Source organism: Oncorhynchus tshawytscha, linkage group LG16 (genome assembly GCF_018296145.1).
Source record: "Oncorhynchus tshawytscha isolate Ot180627B linkage group LG16, Otsh_v2.0, whole genome shotgun sequence".
In the NCBI taxonomy this organism is placed as follows: domain Eukaryota; kingdom Metazoa; phylum Chordata; class Actinopteri; order Salmoniformes; family Salmonidae; genus Oncorhynchus; species Oncorhynchus tshawytscha.
Genome location: NC_056444.1, coordinates 61,325,294 through 61,342,836, shown reverse-complemented (window position 1 = coordinate 61,342,836; position 17,543 = coordinate 61,325,294). Strand labels below are relative to the sequence as shown.

Below are 17,543 nucleotides of genomic sequence, written 5' to 3'. Positions count from 1 at the left end.
AACAAATATAACTTTAATAGTAATGTATAACATTATTTGGAATTAAACTCAAAGTGCGTTTGGAAAAAGGTTGTTAGATTGTTTTTATATTTTTATTGGGGTCAAACATTGTGGAGCCAAATGATTAGATTTCAATGTTGTCTTGTTGTGTTGAAATTTGTGGGAGTGTAACAAAGTTATAAGAGTGACAGGGGGTTTAAACCAATGAAATATTTGATATCTCTGCTCAGTTTTTCTCCACGAATGAGAACTCGAGAACAATATGGCTTGAGCTCTTCGACGTCATCTCACATAGGCGATCCTTTGGTTTGGTTGAATTTGAGGTTTCCTCTTCAAATTGAGAACGAGGAAGTACTGTGGAAATCTGAAATCCATTGGCTGTGTGTGTTACTTGAAGACGGATTATTTTCCTTACCAGAAACATGGCAGAGTGAGTATTGCACATCAATGCATTATCGTCTCTGAGAACTGAATTAATATTCTTTCAAACAGCTGGCGATGGATAAACCATCTATTTTTGCTAGCTCACTCCACTTTTTATTTCATTCACTTTAGCTAGCAAGCTAGTTAGCTATCCAATACCACCCAGCAGTGTAATATGGCTAGCTAACGTTGCATGCCTGGCATTAAAAGGGCAGTCTGGCTTAATCTACTAACTAGCCTAGTTAGACACCTAGCCACAGAAACCTCTCTGTTTTTACTCTTTGATTTAACGTTAGCAAACGTTGTTAGCTAAGTGATTTGACAATGCACGCGACACATCGACATAGGTCTAGTAAAATAACATTCAAATGTATCTTCAACCTTGAATAGTAAATTACATGGTAATCTTGTATAGTTAAGTGAATTCTGGCTATTTAACTCTTTCCTACATGATAATTTCAATCAACTTTATATAGACATGGCTTTAAAATATGCTACCTAACGTTGTAGAATTGATTCAGAGTAGGCACTAACATTACAATATTGGACAGGCTCGTGTTTCTTGCTTGAGAGGCACCCTCGTTTGTTCAGTCTCTATCCAGATGCCCTAACTAACAGATACCAGGACTCTTGACTAATATGATTTTCTTTCCACAGAGCAGATATTGCGTTGATTGGTTTGGCCGTCATGGGCCAAAACATCATCCTGAATATGAATGATCATGGCTTTGTGGTAAGTCTCATATTGCAGTTTATACAGTTACATACCCCCTAAATAGTCTGCAACATAAGTGGTAGGCCTAAACTTTTTACAGTACATTGTCTTTCCCTTGCCTAAACTGTCTATCGTAGGGTTTCAAAATTCTGGTAACTTTCCCAAACTTCCCAGATTTCCCCAGGATTTCTGAAAAACCTGGGGATTTTATTAATCTAACCTATTCTTTCCATAGGTCTGTGCATACAACCGCACTGTCTCCAAAGTGCATGATTTTCTGGCCAATGAGGCTAAAGGCACAAAGATAATAGGAGCTGAGTCCTTGGAGGACATGGTGGCCAAGCTGAAGAAGCCAAGGAGGATTGTGATGCTGGTCAAAGCCGGCCAGGCGGTGGACGACTTCATCGACAAGCTGGTCAGTGGCACAAACAGAAAAACGGGATAGAAATGATGGGTCATGCTGTGGCTGTCAAATGTATCAAGGCTTTTTCAGTTCACCAAATCAGGTAATGGCTGGCTTGGATGCATTTGGGGTATTGAAATGCCACAAAGAAAAAATGTAGAACTAGTGAAATTTAGTCCCACGGTTTAAAATCTCCGGTAGCTTTCCCAAAACTTTCCCAAAATTAGGAGGGAAAAAGCAGGAAATCTGTAATCCTTCAAACAAGATTTCTGGAAAATTTTGGAAATTTACAAATTTGCAACCATACAGTCCCTAATGTGGCTCATTTGGTTGTGCATGGCACTTGCATTAAAGTAGATTGCCCCCTTCAACCAGTCCATTTTCCTTCACAGGTCCCTCTTCTTGAGGCTGGCGACATTATCATTGATGGCGGCAATTCAGAATACAGAGACACAACAGTAAGTTTATCAGAAACACCCATTTCAAAGCTATGGTAGTGTCATTGTCAAGAGTGTGGTCTCATGGTAGTGTCGACTGTGTGTGTGTGTCTAGCGGCGCTGTAAGAGTCTGAAGGAGAAGAACCTGTTGTTTGTCGGCAGTGGAGTCAGTGGAGGAGAAGAGGGGGCTCGCTATGGACCCTCACTGATGCCAGGGGGACACAAAGAGGCCTGGTGAGTTTTTGGGACTCTACCCTTCCCTCTGCTATGGAGGGGTTGGGATTGATGGTTGATTATGACTGTGTCCCAAATAGCACCGGAGTACAGACTATAATGAGGAGGAGTAGTGATCATCTGTGAGAAAATTGGCTTAATCATACTGTATTTTTAAGCTTTCCCATATTGTTCCGTGTGTCCACAATCAATGATTTAATTATTATGAACTGTTAAAATGTGATAGTTTTTTACTCCTACAGGCCACATATTAAAGAGATTTTCCAAAGCATCGCTGCCAAGGTGGGGACAGGAGAGCCGTGCTGTGACTGGGTGAGCGGAATTTATTTTTCATGTCCACAGGATTTGGCACAAAATTGCACAACTTTCCCTCTTCCCTGGCTCTACATGTCATTTGAAATGTGCTGTTTTGACAGGTTGGTGATGAGGGTGCAGGCCACTTTGTGAAGATGGTCCATAATGGTATTGAGTATGGGGACATGCAACTGATCTGCGAGGCGTACCACCTCATGAAGGATGTCCTGGGTATGGACCACGACGTGATGGCACAGGTGAGCCATTCAAAATGAATCAAAGTTGATTTAAATTATGAACCATTCCAGACACCCCTGATGACTTTCTGCTTTTGACTCTTCTGCCAGTCATGTAATAGATATGTATTTTAGAAAAGAGGCTGAATGTCTTAGGACCGTAACTTTAATAGCATAAACCTCGCCATGAAATGGTCTCCATAGTAGCTAACTATAACAGCTGTTGATACTGTATGATGTCATGACGTATCTTAGTTGATTATTCTATTTGTCAGGTTCACTTCTGCTCTTGGGTCTCCCTTAGGCTTTTGAAGACTGGAACAAAACGGAGTTGGACTCCTTCCTTATCGAGATCACAGCTGGCATCCTCAAGTTCAGAGACACCGACGGCACTCACCTGCTGCCTAAGATCCGGGACGCCGCCGGGCAGAAAGGCACAGGGAAGTGGACGGCTATTTCGGCTCTCGAGTACGGCACACCAGTCACCCTGATCGGTAAGAGAGAAACGGACAATAGTCATGAAGTCTCCATTTGGAAATTAATCGTCCGCAGTGACGTTTCTCTCTGAGGCTAAAAGTTTAGATTGCCACTGATTTTGACTGACATTTGGAGTCAAATCAAACTTGTTTTGTGTGTATGCTCTCCTTTGGTGTAGTCTACACCTTGTCGGCAAAGTGGTTATTTTACTTTCAGTTGTACCACTCTTTATTAACTTCTTGGCGTACCCATCCCGTTAGCGGGATCATTTTCGTCAACATCCGCTGAATTGCAGAGCGCCAAATTAAATTACTAAAAATATTTAATTTTCATGAAATCACAAGTGCAATATAGCAAAACACAGCTTAGCTTGTTATTAATCCACCTGGCGTGTCAGATTTCAAAAAAGCTTTACAGCTGAAGCAAACCAAGCGTTTATGTAAGGACATCTCTCTCAGCAGACAAAACATTACAAACAGCTAGCAGCAAAGTAGATTGGTCATGAAAGTCAGAAAGCAAGAAAATGAATCGCTAGCTTTGATGATCTTTGATCTTCCAAAATTCCAAATAGTATCTGTAAAGTTCGTAGAAACATATCGAACGTTTTTTATAATCAATCCTCCGGTTGTATTTACAATAAATAATCAATCATATTTCAACCGGACCTTAGCTTTTTCAATTGGCGAGAGAGAGAAAATGTCTGCTCCAAGCTGTTGCGCATGCAAAACTCTGCTGGCACCCAACCATCCACTAACATGATGTGATCGTTCCCGCTCATTTTTCAGAATAAAAGGCTGAAACTATGTCTAAAGACTGTTCACACCATGTGGAAGCCATAGGGAAAGGAATCTGGCTGCTATTCCTTTAAATGGAGGGAAGGCATGCAATGGAACAGGGAGCTTTCAAAATAAGAGGCACTTCCTAGTTGGATTTCAGGTTTTCACCTGCAATATCAGTTCTGCTATACTCAGACAATATTTTGACAGTTTTGGAAACTTTAGAGTTTTCTATCCTAATTATATTAATATTCTAGATTCTGGGCCTGAGAAATAGGCAGTTTCATTTGGCTACGTTTTTCATCCAAACATCAAAATACTACCCCCTACACTCACACTCAACAGGTTAACCTGGGGCAGTTAACAGCCTGGCCAAGAGACTTGTATCCCAGCGATGTTGGCGTAGTCATGATACAGGGTTGTGTTCATTAGGGCAACGGAAAATGAAGCCAGCATTTGTTATTCAATAAGTTCAGATAGTACCTCCCTGTTTCAGAACATTGGCTTCCATTTTGTGCATACTGAATAATGTTTATTTATTGAACCGTTATTTAACGAGGCAAGTCAGTTAAGAAGAAATTCTTATATACAATGACGGCCTACCCCGGCCAAACCTGGACGACGCTGGCCCAATTGTGCTCCGCCCTATGGAACTCCCAATCACAGCTGGATGCGATACTGCCTGGATTCTAACCAGGGACTGTAGTGATGCCCCTTGCAGTGATACCCAGCCCACAAACTACTTAGTACTCTTGTTTAAGAGCTGCTAATGTTTAGCCACATTAACTGACCCCCACAGTAGTGGCCCAGTCTTTGTTCAGCTGAACGTGATCAATGAAGTGTCTGCAGCCTCCCTAAGAAGATTGGAGGCTTTTCTAGTCACACCACCTCATTTCAAGTGACATAAGGGGGATTTCCAGTCTGCTGCTGCTGCGATGGGCAGCTTCTCCTAAAGGTAGCATCAGGTGGTGTGGTTATTCCAGGACAAAGCTGCCTCCAGCTAAAGACTAAAGTAGTGGAGAGATACATCTCCTAAGTGATATTATCAAACTGGTTTACACTTGAGTTGACAACCATGTCATAGGCCTGTTATTCAGTCTTACTCACGATTTGAAAATGGAACCACAAGATTGCTATAGAAAGGGCTACTTTTTTCTGCAACAGAAAAGGAAGACTTTATATTTTTTTTGCGGTGTGTTACTGGTATTTAATGTTGTCCCTGTATCATCAGTACAGGGAGCACCTGTGTGAATGATAGCAGAGAGAACAAAAGGGCTCATTGTGAAAGCAGAGAACTGGTGTGGGTGGCCATGGGCCAGGGAGAGAGTGGAGACACCATACAGGCAGGCTTGGGGGGTGGATTTCAGCTCTCAATAGGGTTGCGTTCAATGCGGAGTCGGGCGCTTCGTTTAGCCTTACTCATTGTGACATCTTTTTTCTCTTCTCTTCCCCCGCTTGCCATTGCATTGCATCACTGTGGCAATATTTAGCAAGTCATGCTTACCCAACGTATTTTTTCATCATGTGGTGGGAAGTTGTTCCTTTTTTTTGAATGTGGCAAGCCCTGCTTTTACAATAGAATGATGGTTACTAACGCTGAGTCATAGGGTACCTTTGTGTTGTGGGCGGCATTGTGTTAACTTTGTCGGCTAGGAACTGTGCCAGCTGTAGGCTTGTCATTATGTTTGGGATTAGTATTAAACTTGATGATGATTAAGGTATAAACGGGATGCCTATTCGATCAAAGATATAGAAGGGCAGAATATTGGTGGTAAATATTGGAGTTGTCTGTCAGTGTCTAGCTTACAGCGTGTACAATACAATCCCTTAATGTCTAATTCATGAAGGAAGGAGAAACCCACACTCACCTTTTCCTTCAAATATATGCCTTTTGAACCCGCTACCCGAAGACCTTTTGTCACTACAAACATTTGAGCTGAGCATGCCAATTTCAGCTAGGCTATCAATTATCTTTGACATATCACAGCTGTTTACTGGGTCATTCCTCACGAAACTAGAACAAAGAAAATACCAGGATTTGGGAGATTTTCATGAAATGTAATCCATAGTAGGGTCTTTTACATTTCATGAAAATCCCCTAAATCTTCTGTTTTCTTTGTTCTAATTTTGTGAGGAATCACCATACGAGGACTCAGGGTGATTGCATTTAATAGAAATGAAAAGGGATAATATGTTTTGAGGTAGACCTTGACCACCTACTTGATCTTGTCCAATTTCCTATTGAAAGCATTTTCCCCATTTTGTGCCCAATGACCGCGACCCGATTTGTGACCAAATGTGTTGCTCTGTAAAGAAGCTGACTCTCTGCCTCTCGCTCGCTCTCTGCCACTCGCTCTCATGCCTCTCGTGCTCTGCCTCATCGCTCTCTCTCTCTCATCCTCCCTCTCACAGGCGAGGCTGTCTTTGCCAGATGTCTGTCGGCCCTGAAGGACGAGAGAGTGGAGGCCAGCAGGAGCCTGGCCGGGCCCCAGGGAGTCAAGTTCAACGGGGACAAGGCCTCGTTCCTTGAGGACATCAGAAAGGTAGCCAGGCTACAGATGTCTGGGTTTCTGGGGCAATGCTATAAAAACAAGAGTTCATCCACAGATCACTATTAAAGCGCTTGTCATGTTTTCTCACCAATAGCTGAGGAAAATCACATGTTTTATTTGTAATCAGCCAAACAGAGTATTTTGAACATGTTGACTCATGCTCCCGAGTGGTGCAGCGGTCTAAGAGCTCAGTGCAAGAGGCATCACTACAGTTCGTGGTTTGAATCCAGGCTGTATTCCATCCGGCCGTGATTGGGAGTCCCATAGGGCGGCCCACAATTGGCCGAGCGTCGTCCGGGTTTGGCCGGGGTAGGCAAAACAAAAAATGCTATAGCTAATTGGTGGACTCAGTTGGCTTCCTCAGTTATAGACTGTTCCCAAATAATTTATTTCATATTGTTTTCTGAACTTGTGTGCCTTTCCAAATCATGTCCAATCAGTTTAATTTACCACAGGTGGACTCCAATCAAGTTGTAGAAACATGGTGGCGCAGTGGTTAAGTGCGCTGTACTGCAGCGCCAGCTGTGCACCAGAGACCCTGGGTTCGCGCCCAGGCTATGTCGTAACCGGCCGCGACCGGGAGGCCCGTGGGGCGACGCACAATTGGCCTAGCGTCGTCCGGGTTAGGGAGGGCTTGGCCGGTAGGGATGTCCTTGTCTCATCGCGCACCAGCGACTTCTGTGGCGGTCCGGGCGCAGTGCACGCCAACCAAGGTTGCCAGGTGCACAGTGTTTCCTCCGACACATTGGTGCGGCTGGCTTCTGGGTTGGATGCGCGCTGTGCTAAGAAGCTGGGTTGTGTATCGGAGGACACATGACTTTCAACCTTCGTCTCTCCCAAGCCCGTACAGGAGTTGTAGCAATGAGGCAAGATAGTAGCTACTAAAAAATTCGATACCACGAAATTGGGGAGAAAAAGGGGTAAAATAAAAAAGGATGATCAATAGGATGCACCTGAGCTCAATTTCGAGTCTCATAGCGAAGGGTCTGATGTCTCACACACATCTGAGTCCGTGTGGTTCCTCATTCTGAAATTAATATGTGGCATAACCTCTTCCAGGTCCTAATAGGCCTATGGTTATTATGTGTTAAAAGAGGATTTCCTAAAGCCAATTCAGAAGTCTAGTTTCACCAGGCATTTCAACAGCACCAGGGAGACATGCAAATCCCCTGCTTTAATCTTGAAATATAAGTGTGACTTTATTCTCTAAATATTGCCACTTATTCTTGAAATATTGCCACTAAGTGCTATTGTGCAAAAAATATATATTATAAATATAATATATATACATACAAAAATATGATCCAAGTACCACCACTCGTCAAGTAAATGTTTTAAAAAAAAAAAATTTTTTTAACTCTTCCGGAAATTAATCATGGATATGGGAACAGAATTTCTCTGCTAATTATCAGTTACTTCAAGCAAATGGTTTTGTCTTGTGTCCTGTTCAGGCCCTCTATGCCTCCAAGATAATCTCGTATGCCCAGGGCTTCATGCTGCTCAGACAGGCGGCCAAAGAGTTTGGCTGGTCCCTAAACTATGGCGCCATTGCCCTGATGTGGAGGGGAGGCTGCATCATCCGAAGGTAAGACCTAACATACCATCATCATTAAAAGGCTGTCAGAGCTCCATTTATGAACGTGTGGCCACAGTGTGAAGCCATTTGTTTTATTCTTGCTGCCACAGAGTGTTGTAAGGCAGGGTTGACGAAGCCACAAGGAATGTAAGATAAGATTTCCTGGAATATCGGAGTGGGACAAGAATGAGGAAATGTCTCTCCTAATCAGGGTTGCAGTCAGTAAAAAAATTAACTTTTGAAATAACTAGCTTTTCATTTTCAGTGTATTGAGAAGTCATTTAATAATGGATTCCCTTTTGTAAATTATTGAATTGGAATGTCAGTTTACATCCTGAATTGACTCAATTTGATATCACCCTAACTCTGGTGTCAAGTCATATTTGTTGTATTCTTGCTGCCACAGAGTATTGTAATGCAGCCAGCTGGTGAGTCAACCACAATGAAGAAGAGAAGGATTCCTGGAGAATCAGAGCCATACAAGAATGAGGAAATGTTGGTCTTAATGCGCAATGTGGGAAAGATGTTGCATAAACCTTGAGCAAACAGAAACCATTCATCATAAAGTCTCTCAGCCCTGTGCCAAACTACACCCGACATTACTTTTCAAAGTGCAATGTGTTTTAACTGAGAATATGGTCTTGGTCAGTAGGGCAGAGCCGTCTAAAGTAGATCGGTCCTTACACTCCTGTCTGAAATGGTTTTTCAGGGATAATAAAACAGTGACCCTGAGTCATGTACATTAGGACACACTGTAGCAAAATGTTTGGCACCAGAAAATGAAAATAAACGGTCTTGTAGTCCCTCCCTGTTTGTATGTTTTGTTTGGTGAGTAATGATGCCAGTATCTCTCTCACCATCTCTTTTCTCCAGTGTTTTCCTGGGGAAGATCAAAGAGGCCTTTGACAGGGATGCTGAGCTGCAGAATCTGCTGTTGGATACCTTCTTCAGTAATGCCGTACAGGACTGCCAGGTACAGTAAAGGAGAGTAGGGTTAATTTGCTCTAAAATGCTGAACTTGGGTCATTTTTAGCATTTTCCCCCCATAAGGGTTAAGTTTAGGATTGGTGGAGGGGAAGCTGATCCTCAATCTGTACCTAGGGGAGTAGGAAGTGATGAAAGAAAGCCCACCCCTTTGTGGCCACGTTAGCAACACACACTCACGGCTGTTTCCTCTTTGAAAATGACGTTACCACCCCACCGCTATATTGATACATACCATTTCCCAGCCCACAAAAGGAGAATATGATGGGGCTGTTAGTTATTGGGGGAAATGTGTTTTTGTAATATAGATGACATGTCATGGGCTTCTTATTCATACTGCATTTTAATCGGAGTGTTGTACATGGTATGGCCCAAGACAGGGCAACATTTACAAAGTTATACTGTATTTGGTCTCTGCGTTTAAATAAATAAACCCCTTGTAGCTATCTAATTATGTGATTATAAGTGTTCATGTCATATTGCTTTGCAATGATCTTGTCTAATAAACTTGAAATAACTGTATTCACCATGATGTTCCCAAATCCCAGAGGGTTAGAGATTATTCTGTGTGCTTTTGCTCATGCGTGTGCTTGTCTTTGTCATGGCTGTAGGACTCGTGGCGCCGGGCGGTCAGCATTGGAGTGCAGCAGGGGATCCCTATGCCTTGTTTCACCACCGCCTTGTCCTTCTACGATGGCTACAGACACGACATGCTCCCGGCTAACCTCCTCCAGGTAACAACCCATTGGATGCCACGGTGGAAGCGTCTCCTCTTACCATGCTTAAGGAGCAACTCAGTGACACAACACACCACTCTCTTCAGGGCACAAAGCTCCCCCTACAAGAACATATGTCAAAGTGAAAGAGATTAAAACAGTCTTGTCACGTGTGGATGTTAGCTAAGGGTAGTGTGTGTTTGGATGCAGGGGGAGGCGGGTGGACTTTAAGACCCTAAGACGATAATGTAACTACCATATTTAAATGGATACTGCAGCATTTAGGCCCAGCTAGCAAGGAAATGTTTTACAAAGTTGTGAAAACGTTGCAGAACATTACAAAAACGTTATGTGCCAGCCGGGCTGTTCTGGCGCTCTCGCAGAAGAGTGGGCATCTTGCGTCTCTTTATTGACAAAAATATAGAAGGAATAAAACAACATTTTACTGAGGCAACTCTTATCTCTGTGTGTTTGTCACTTTAGGCCCAGAGGGACTACTTTGGAGCACACACGTATGAACTTCTGTCAAACCCTGGCAAGTACATCCACACCAACTGGACAGGCCACGGTGGCAACGTTTCCTCTTCCTCTTACAACGCTTAAGGAGCAACGCCGTCTCAGACAGACGCAGACGGGCAGAGACGGAAGGCCAGAAGAGATGAGGGGCATTTTCTAGCTCAAGAAGATTTATGTTAGATGTTACTTCTCTAAAACCAAGCATCAATATTTAAAGACCCCTTCCTTCAATCAGACATATTGTATCTTAAGATTCTTAAAAGGGGTTCAGATGTACTATTAGTTTTATTTATGATGAAGTGGGAAAAGTAATCATTGTATGTGTATGTCAACACTTCCCCTATGAGGTTGGTAGTGCAGTGCTTAGTACTGTAGGGCCCATTGCCACAGACGCGACTTCCCTCTTTGTTGCGTAAGGGTTTCGCCCCCAAAATTTACACCACAAGCTGTCGGCTAGTTTCTCCAATCATGTTTGACCCAGAGTTCTCACAGTTGACACTGGATTAAGGTTAACCATGGCACTGTACTGTATTAGGCTAAATAAAGATTTAAATCCCTTTTTAATTAGCTTTTGTGGTCCTTACACTCCAGCCTCGAGCGGAAAACAGGATTCAGGTTTTGCTCTGTTTATAACTGCCCAGGGTTACATTGGGCAGAATGAGGCGTCAACTGCGGCGATGGCCCATGGTACAGTAATAAACTTTGATAAAATGACCCTGTTAAATCAGTGAGAGCATCTCTTTCATGAAATCCATTGAAGCCTTTGCTTACCAGATTAGCACAATTCAAACCAATTGAACATTCTTTTGTTTATTTGTAGCCTGTGTAATTTCAAGCAATTTCCAGTAGGTGGCCCTAAAACACTTGTCCCTGTGGTTCCTGGATATCAATCATGAAAACACAGATTGACCATAGACCCATATAGTCCGAAATGTGGCTTGGAAATTATTTAGTGGTTTAGTCAAGTCCATCTTGTCAGTGCAGGTTTGTTCTTTGAGAAGGTGTTGAAGGGTTTTGGATTCTAAGGTTACTGAAATTTTTCAAATGATTGATAATGCATCATCTAATTTGTTTACAACTTTACAGTATGGAACACTTAAGCGGAAAAAGCTAAATCACATTTGTGGAGAGAGCGGAGTTGGTGTCTCACCTATTGGCGAAGGCAATATAGTTCACGTGTTGTTCAGATCTCAATTCACTCTGCTCAAATCTTCTCTGTGTCTTTGGCTTATAAGTGAGAAATGCTACATCTCAAGCAGGCACACAGTTTGTTCTTCCTTTAATATCAGCTGTAGCACTCACCTGTTGAAATCCGTAGGGCAATTCAAAGCTTATTTGCCAGTGCACCAGATGCACCTGTAGCTTTGGTCTTTGACGCCTTTGTTTTAGGCCTTAAGTACCCCCCATTCAGCTTCTCTAGCCATCCACCGTCACTTATTTTGGGCAGTTAGATTCTTCCAAGAATACCTTCATTGGCCCCCATTTTAGCAATTGGCTCCTGCTTAACACTGGCACTGGCCATATCTGCCATGTTTCTTTCAACTATCTAATCCTTTCAGATCAAGATAAAGGGTTTTGGAAAAGTGCATAGGAAATGTAGCCTGGTCCACCAAAATGTAAGATCAGGATGGTCGAACGAGGCTATAAGAAAGGAGTCCACTGTCGAGTATTGACATTCAGTATGGAAGATGTACTGCCATTGTCAATCCTTTTGATGGTTAAAGGAGCCTTTATCTCTGTAGGCTTGCTGTAAATACATTCTGGTGTTCCTGTTTAGTTGACTTAACTTCTTACATGACAAAGCGACAGTGTTTTTGCTATGTAGGCCTACAGATTACAGTTATCATAAAAAGACAACCTGGCTCTTCCATTATCAAAGTTAGGATCGTCATCACCACTCAACCCATTTAGCATAGCTTTGCTATTTGGATTCAGCATTCAGACTTTGTTAATTATACTCTTCTCCTTTTTTAAATAAATATTTGTCTGGGTTGATCCTTTGTTTATGCCCACGGCTGAATTAATCCATCGGAAAAAGGAACATCGACAATTAGGGGCTTGCTGAGGAGGGAAGTGTTCTAAATGACTTAATGTTGGGTTGTATTAAAACGTATGAGGCTATTATAGCTCTTTGATGGCAGTGCAGCTGGGTGATGGTGCCGAGTCATTCTTCAGACAGTGAGTCCCAGATGGCACCCTATTGAGTACATTACGTTTGACCAGGGCCCAGATCAAAGTAGTGCACTGTAAGGAATAGGGTGCCGTTTGGGATGTAACCTGTTCAATAATGCATTATACAGTTGTGTTGAGGAAGACACGAGAAGAACCCATATTCCCAAAAACTTTTATCAAATTGAGTCCTGCAGCATACCACCTTCTTGTGGTTTTTGTATTACACATTGTTGGGGAATGAATAGGCCTGCAATTCCTTCCAATCTCAGAAAGAGGAATGGGTGAAAGCTATATAGGGTTTAGGCCAGGATTAATTCAGATCAGCGTTAACCCTTGTTAGCCACATACATAGCTTTTCATTGCTTTTGTTGAGGTGGTGTCAGAGGTGCGTTTAGAGCTGTCAAATCAGGCTGGTCTCAGACTAGACGTAACATAGTCAACGTAAATCCATGGCATTCATGTTACATTTGGTATGGTTACATTAGAAAGAAGGTTCCTTAAGGCAAAAACAAAAGTAGGGTGGTTGGTCAGGGTGGGTGTATAATGCGTACATCTAACAAACCAAAGGTTGCGTGTTCAAATCTCATTACAGACAACTTGGATATTTTAGCTAATTAGCAACTTTTAAACAAATTTTTAGCTACTTTGCAACTACATAGAATGCTAGCTAACCCTTCCCTTAACCTCAACCCGAACTCCTAATCTTAACCCCTAACCTAGCTAACGTTAGCGACAACAAATTGTAATTCGTAACATATACGAAATGGATGATGGACATCCACAAATTAATACATACCAAACATAACATATCATACTAATTTGAGTGTGACGGATTTTCATTTACAATGTTATGTATACCCGAGTCCAGGTTGGTCAAATTGGTGAGCGGCTGCTCCTGTCGTCATTGTCACGAAACCACAACCGTCCTATCCCACCCACGTTAGAAGTTCAGAATGAAAAAGAGTAGGCTATATATAAATAATGACACTCATTTAAAACCATTAAACGAAAAAAATAGGGATTCATATCAGCCTAATCAACATGCCAGTGTTCGAGCTTGTAACGCGCCTGCATGGGATTGTTACTGATGCGTCTTGGTGCATCCAATGGCAATGTCCGTGATAGGTAACGCCAGGAGCCACTTGTGGATTTGACAGCTCTAACGCAGTTAATAGGGCTATGTGCAATCCATAGCGCTGAAGATCCCGCTACAGCGCAATAGAAATGTAAAGGGAATTTCCAATTGAGCCGACATACGTTATCAAAGAATGCCGTAAGCCTAGATTCAATCAGATCAGCATTAACCCGCAGTAAACGACAATTCTATAGCATATCATTGTTTTTCGTTAAGGTGATGTCGGAGGTGCAACTGGAGCTGTCATATCATTGAGCAGCTGTTCCACATTGCGGACGTTTAGTGTTGCAGCGTGATACATTTTTTTCAAGCGAATGTTCCGGTTCTTGCATTAGCGGAGAACACATTAACCGTAAACACTGTATATTTCGGCTCAATTGGAAATTACCTTTACAAAATGAAACATTGGTTTCTTTACCCTCTAAGTCTATAGACAAGCTATGACAGAAATTCATGCTTCGGTTTAGTCTCCTTGGTACTGTTTCCACATGCTTTTATTTTATTTAACCCTTATTTTACCAGGTAAGTTGACTGAGAACACATTCTCATTTACAGCAACGACCTGGGAAATAGTTACTGGGAAGAGGAGGATGAGTGAGCCAATTGTAAACTGGGGATGATTAGGTGAATGTGATGGTATGAGTGCCAGATTGGGAATTTAGCCAGGACACCGGAGTTAACACCCCTACTCTTACCGGCCATGATTGGGAGTCCCATAGGACGGAACACAATTGGCCCAACGTCGTCCGATGTTGGCCGTCATTGCATAAACGAATTTGTTCTTAACTGACTTGCCTAGTTAAATAAAGAATGACCATAAACCAGCAGCACCTGGTCTCCCATCCAGGGACCAACCAAGACCAACCCTGCTTAGCTTCAGAAGCAAGCCAGCAGTGGGATGCAGGGTGGTATGCTGCTGGCTTACCATCCTAATGTTTTAGCATTTTGTGGCACAAATTCCATTCAAGGCAGGGGGCCAATGATTTGGACATGGTGTACAAAAAATGCAAATATCTGTCCCATGGCTCTAATGGGATTTGTGCCACAAATGCTAAAACGCTGGCATGTTGAAATGGTGCCAGGGGAAACTAAACCAAACCATGGATTGCTTTAGCATACAGATTGAATAGAGCCCTTAGTTTTGAGTTCCTTTCCTAACTTTCATCACACTTTTGTTATTTTGTCCTTACCATTTATTTTTACAATTATGGAACACATGGCAAATTGATACTTAATCAGTACATCATTACTTAGAGGAGAAGATGCTACAAGTTGTGGGGGAGGGAGGCTTTTAAAGGAAATTACATCCACTTAATTCTGATGTCTAATTCAGAGAACATACTGTATGTTTTTTTATGTACTACAGCGTATTAACAGGAAATGGGCTCATTTTGGTAATTACTCATGTCTGCGTCAAACACCCCTGTTTGTGTGTGTGTGTGTGGGGGTCTATAAAAATGTGGCTTGTGCCAGGAGACCTGCAGCAGCTTCAAGAACGTGATGATCATGAGGGTGCTGGTGAGTTTAGTACCCTTCGTCCTCATGGTGTGGTGTGGACAGGAGACAACGGCACTTTCCATAGAGGATAACCTAGGATTGCAGCACAACCGGGTGAGTTGATAATAATCACTCCTTATTAAACTCAATAGCGTGTTTAAAGGTTTGGTATGAAAATGTTAGTTTCTACATATGTCAATTTTAGACTTTTGGGGACAGCTCATAGTTTTGTGGTACAGTTCTAAAGTTGAGCTATGACACCACACTTGATGTTGCATGTTTGTTGTGTTGTAATATCAAGCATGAGCCATGAATTGCAACCACAAATGCCGATATTCAGGTCAACTACAGATAGTTGTTACTGGATACACGCTTAAAGTCGGTTTGAGTCACAGGGCAACGTGTCCTGGCTGGTAGTAGTTGACACGTGATTTAGGCCTCTATTCAATCTGTAACGCTGACGCATTAGATTCCGTGATAGAAATATAAAGGTAATTTCAGATTGAGCCAACATATTCCGCGTTTACGGTGAATACAGTCACCGCTAAAGTGGAAACATTGCCGTTAAATGCCATTAAATTCCAATCACGCTGTAAAGCTAAAGTCCCGCGATGTGGATTGATTAGAGCCCTTAAAAACCGTTCTGACAGCAAACCTGGCTGAGAGGAAGTCATCCATTGGATGCAACCTAACAAGGACTTAATCAAGTGTCAACTCCCTCCATCCAGGATCATGCTGTGCAAATCAAATTCACCTATATAATTTATTTAACAATACATGACAAAAATGTAATTTTGGTCCAGGAGTTGACCGTGGAGCAGAGGGACCTGTTGAAGACGTTGTCGGGGCTGAATGAGCTGACGTCCAAGTATATGTATCCGGATCAACAGCTCCACAAAGAGCTGCAGGACAGATCTCTCAGAGCTCAAGTTCCTGCCAAAGTGAGATCCCCCTGTAAGAAGTTATTTTGGAAGACCTTCTCATCCTGCTAGCTAAGGCACTGGCAGACAGCTGCTGGCAGTCACAGTCCACACCCTGGCCTCTTAGCCGCATTGCATGAGCAATACTCAAATTACTATGAATAAACTGCAACTAAAGAAAAACGAATTCTGATTGATGACTGTGTGACGCAGTACCTCTGCCTATACTGCATCTCTCCTAGAATGTAGGGCAGGCAAGTGGTATTATTTTACTATTGCAGTGGTCTTTCTTTATTATTTTTCTTTTCAGAGAATGTTTGAGGTGTAGAATTACAAGTCCTTGCTATTAACTGTTTTGCATGGATTTAACATGGTTTATTGTTACTGTGTCAGCAAAAGACAACACTATGAAGCCTTCATACTGTCATTACTATTAACATCAACTGAATTACAATGAGAAAAGGCTGCAGCCTAGATAATTGCTTACCTCACATTTTGGCTTCTTGCCTTGCCTAGACGGTGCCTTCGGAAAGTATTCAGACCCCTTGACTTGTTCCACATTTTGTTACGTTACAACTCTATTCTAAAATTGATTGAAATATTTTTTGTCCTCATCAATCTATACACAATACCCCATAATTACTTTTATTTTATTTAACATTTTTGCTCATTATAAAAATGAAATATCACATTAACATAAGTATTCAGACCCTTTACTTTGTTGAAGCACCTTTGGCAGTGATTACAGCATCACGTCTTCTTGGGTATGACGCTACAAGCTTGCCACACCTGTATTTGGGGAGTTTCTCCCATTCTTCTCTGCAATCTTCTCAAGCTCTGTCAGGTTGGATGGGGAGCGTTGCTGCACACCTATTTTCAGGTCTCTCCAGAGATGTTAGATCGGGTTCAAGTCCGGGCTCTGGCTTGTCCCGAATTCACTCCTGCATTGTCTTGGCTGTGTGCTTAGGGTTGTTGTCCTGTTGGAAGGTGAACGTTCACCCCAGTCAGACCCTGAGGAGTGCTGTGGAGCAGGTTTTCATCAAGGATCTCTGTACTTTGCTCTGTTCATCTTTGCCTCGATCCTGACTAGTCTCTCAGTCCCTGCTGCTGAAAAACATACTCACAGCATGATGCTGCCACCACCATACTTCACCATAGGGATGATGTCAGGTTTCCTCCAGACATGACGCTTGGCATTCAGTCCAAAGAGTTCCATCTTGGTTTCATCAGACCAGATAATCTTGTTTCTCATGGTTTGAGTCTTTAGGTGACTTTGGCAAACTCCAAGTGGTCTATCATGCCTTTTACTGAGGAGTGGCTTCCGTCTGGCCACTCCGCCATAAAGGCCTGATTGGTGGAGTGCTGCAGAGATGGTTGTCCTTCTGGAAGGTTCTCCCATCTCCACAGAGGAACTCTAGAGCTCTGTCTGAGTGACCATCGGGTTCTCGGTCACCTCCCTGACCGAGGCCCTTCTCCCCCG

At 42.6% G+C, this 17,543-nt stretch overlaps 2 protein-coding genes across 2 annotated transcripts; both read left to right on the top strand.

The window, feature by feature from the left end:
• The first annotated feature begins 274 nt into the window (after positions 1-274).
• pgd (phosphogluconate dehydrogenase) lies at positions 275-10,903 on the top strand. Its single transcript, XM_024399744.2, has 13 exons — positions 275-430; positions 1,081-1,156; positions 1,374-1,553; positions 1,934-1,999; positions 2,094-2,212; positions 2,455-2,524; positions 2,629-2,763; positions 3,047-3,236; positions 6,408-6,538; positions 7,999-8,132; positions 8,997-9,096; positions 9,719-9,841; positions 10,307-10,903. Exons 1-13 carry the CDS (start codon positions 423-425, stop codon positions 10,424-10,426), a joined length of 1,452 nt encoding a protein of 483 aa, XP_024255512.1. The 5' UTR covers positions 275-422; the 3' UTR covers positions 10,427-10,903.
• Positions 10,904-14,856: 3,953 nt separating this feature from the next.
• On the top strand, positions 14,857-16,632 carry sst6 (somatostatin 6). The gene is made up of 2 exons (XM_024376584.2): positions 14,857-15,257; positions 15,947-16,632. The coding sequence occupies exons 1-2, from the start codon at positions 15,147-15,149 to the stop codon at positions 16,133-16,135; spliced, it is 300 nt and encodes a 99-aa protein (XP_024232352.1). The 5' UTR covers positions 14,857-15,146; the 3' UTR covers positions 16,136-16,632.
• Positions 16,633-17,543: the final 911 nt, after the last annotated feature.